The 2,572-nt window shown below is 54.8% G+C and overlaps 1 protein-coding gene across 1 annotated transcript; it reads right to left on the bottom strand.

Annotated features, from left to right (window-relative positions):
- Window positions 1-1,640: 1,640 nt before the first annotated feature.
- Window positions 1,641-2,508, bottom strand: LOC104529946 (peptidyl-prolyl cis-trans isomerase A). The gene is made up of 3 exons (XM_010174395.1): window positions 2,422-2,508; window positions 2,070-2,242; window positions 1,641-1,953 (listed from the first exon to the last, which is right to left on the bottom strand). The coding sequence occupies exons 1-3, from the start codon at window positions 2,428-2,430 to the stop codon at window positions 1,818-1,820; spliced, it is 318 nt and encodes a 105-aa protein (XP_010172697.1). The 5' UTR covers window positions 2,431-2,508; the 3' UTR covers window positions 1,641-1,817.
- Between the last annotated feature and the right edge of the window lie 64 nt (window positions 2,509-2,572).

Below are 2,572 nucleotides of genomic sequence, written 5' to 3' on the forward strand. Positions count from 1 at the left end.
GCACCTTTAGTGCTGGGTTCAGTTTTGGGCCCCTCACTCCAAGAAGGACATGGAGGTGCTGGAGTGTGTCCAGAGAAGGGCAGCGAAGCTGGGGAAGGGTCTGGAGAATGTGTGTGCTGAGTTCCTGGCTGAGGGAACTGGGGTTGTTGAGCCTGGAGAAAAGGAGGTTGAGGGGAGACCTTCTGGCTCTGTCCAAGTCCCTGAAAGGAGGGTGGAGAGAGGTGGGGGTGGGTCTGTTCAACCAAGGACTAAGTGACAGGACAACAGGAAATGGCCTCAAGTTGTGCCAGTGGAGGTTTAGATTGGATGTGAGGAAAAACTTCTTCGCCAGAAGGGTAGCCAAGTATTGGAATAGGCTGCGCAGGGAGGGGGTGGAGTCACCTTCCCTGGTGGCATTTAAAAGACAGGTAGATGAGGTGCTTAGGGACATGGTTTAGAGGTGGAATTGGCAGTGTTTGGTTTATGGTTGGACTTGATGCTCTTAAAGGTTTTTTCTAATCACTATGATTCTGTGATTTAATTTTTTTAATTTTTTTTTTTAGCAGAGCCTGTAGCAATAGGACAAGGATAAATGATTTTACACTAAAATAGGGGAGGCTTAGACTAGATGTAAGGAAGAAATTTTTGACGCTGAGGGTGGTGAGACACTGGCCCAGGTTGCCCAGAGGTGTTAGAAGCCCCATCCCTGGAAACATTCAAGGTCAGGTCAGACAGAGCTCTGAGCAATGTGTTCTAGTTGAAGATGTCCCTGTTCACTGCAGGGAGGTTGGGGTAGATGGTGCCTTTAACTGTCCCTTCCAACCCAAACCAGTCTGTGATTCTATGAAGAGCCCAGGTACAAATCACACACCCACCACCTCAGGTGGAACAGAGGTGCCAGCACTGAAAGCTGATGCTGGCCCTTCCGTTCTGTAACCATTTCTCAGCCCCACAGTACCAGGGCTCTGTGCTCACTGACACCTCAACCACACCAGAGCCCAGCTCCAAAATGGAGCCCAGCACACTGTGCAGGGTGAATGGGAGGGGGAGGTGCACGCTGCAGGGGGGTCCAGGTCCTGCCTTGCTGGTTCCACAAGGTGCTGGACTCTTCCCTGACCCGTGCACCCTTAAACTGGAAGCACTGGGATCATCTTAGAGCTGGTCACCCTTGAACTTGGAGCACCAATCACCCCACCCCAAACTGAGGTTGTGCCAAATCAGGAATGTTAACAATGCTGGGAATCCCCAAACTGGGATCCTCCACCAAGCTGCACCTAAACTGGGCTGCTTACACTGGGAGCACAGTGGGATCCCCCCACACCTGGACTATCCCTTAGTGCAACTACTGAGAATCCCCATGTTCCCACTCAGCCCAGACCAGTAGTGCCCAATGGCACCTGTTGACACAGGCCCACAAAGCACCTTAAGCTGGGGGCACCCCCCCGACAATGCCTGAGGGGGGATGGTGTTGCAGCCCCCCAGCTGCAGTGGGAGAAGGCAGGATCCCTCCCCAATTTGCACTGAAGCCCCCAGGGAACAGCTCTGTACTAGGACCAGCTGCCCACCCCTCTTCCCTCTGGACCCTACTGAGGGCTTAGTGTAGCCTCCTCCACTAGCCCCACACACCACCCACCCCAGTGAGGGGGAGAGAAGGGGGCTGCTGTGGCTTAACTCGTTTTATTTAGACTCAAAGGTAACCGCGGCCCAGCTGGACCGTGCACATGGGGCTGACACCCCGTAGAAACGCAGCAGTAGGTCAGGAGCAGGGTGGGAAGGGGTGAGCTGCAGCGGGGCAGAGAGCCCAGGCTGCTGCGGGAATGGTCAGTTGTTAAGAGGGTTTATGAGAGCTGCCCGCAGTCGGTAATGGTGATCTTCTTGCTTGTTTTGCCATCTTTGGAGCCACAGCGCTCCATGGCCTCCACCACATTCATCCCCTCCTTGACGCGGCCAAAGACGACATGCTTGCCATCCAACCTGCAGGAAAAGCAGCAGTCAAGGCTGGTGGTGCCTGTTGTCCACACATGGTGACCGTGGCACCTCCCCACCGGGGGGGGTGTTAAGGACCCCCCCTCCCACAGCCCCCCACTCACCATTCAGTCTTGGCAGTGCAGATGAAGAACTGGGAGCCGTTCGTGTTGGGGCCAGCATTGGCCATGGACAGGATGCCAGGGCCTGTGTGCTTCAGGATGAAGTTCTCATCGGGGAACTTTTCCCCATAGATGGATTTGCCACCAGTGCCATTGTGGCGTGTGAAGTCACCACCCTACAAAGAAGCAGTGCTTCGGGTCACATGCACAGGAGAAGACTCTCAAACCAGATCCAGTGACCCTGCAGAGGCTGCAGGCAGGAGACAGAGCCACTCCCCACACCCCCCCCAGAAAATCTGCCAGCACCCATCTCCTCACCCACCCACCTCCCTGCTGTGGTAGGAGCGCCACACACCTGGCACATGAACCCAGGAATGATTCTGTGGAAGCAAGATCCCTTGTAGCCAAATCCCTTCTCACCAGTGCTCAGGGCACGGAAGTTTTCTGCAAAGTAAGAGGAAAACTGTGAATGGCTTGTTTTGCCCAGAGTGAGGGAGAACATCGGG

Source organism: Antrostomus carolinensis, unplaced genomic scaffold (assembly GCF_000700745.2).
Source record: "Antrostomus carolinensis isolate BGI_N321 unplaced genomic scaffold, ASM70074v2 scaffold13468, whole genome shotgun sequence".
Taxonomy (NCBI): Eukaryota; Metazoa; Chordata; class Aves; order Caprimulgiformes; family Caprimulgidae; genus Antrostomus; species Antrostomus carolinensis.

Bases quoted from the DNA above. Each gene is read 5' to 3' on its own strand.
- LOC104529946 (XM_010174395.1), bottom strand. The intron at 1,954-2,069 runs GTGAGTGGGGGG...CTTTTCCTGCAG, and splicing joins TGCACTGCCAAGACTGAATG to GTTGGATGGCAAGCATGTCG.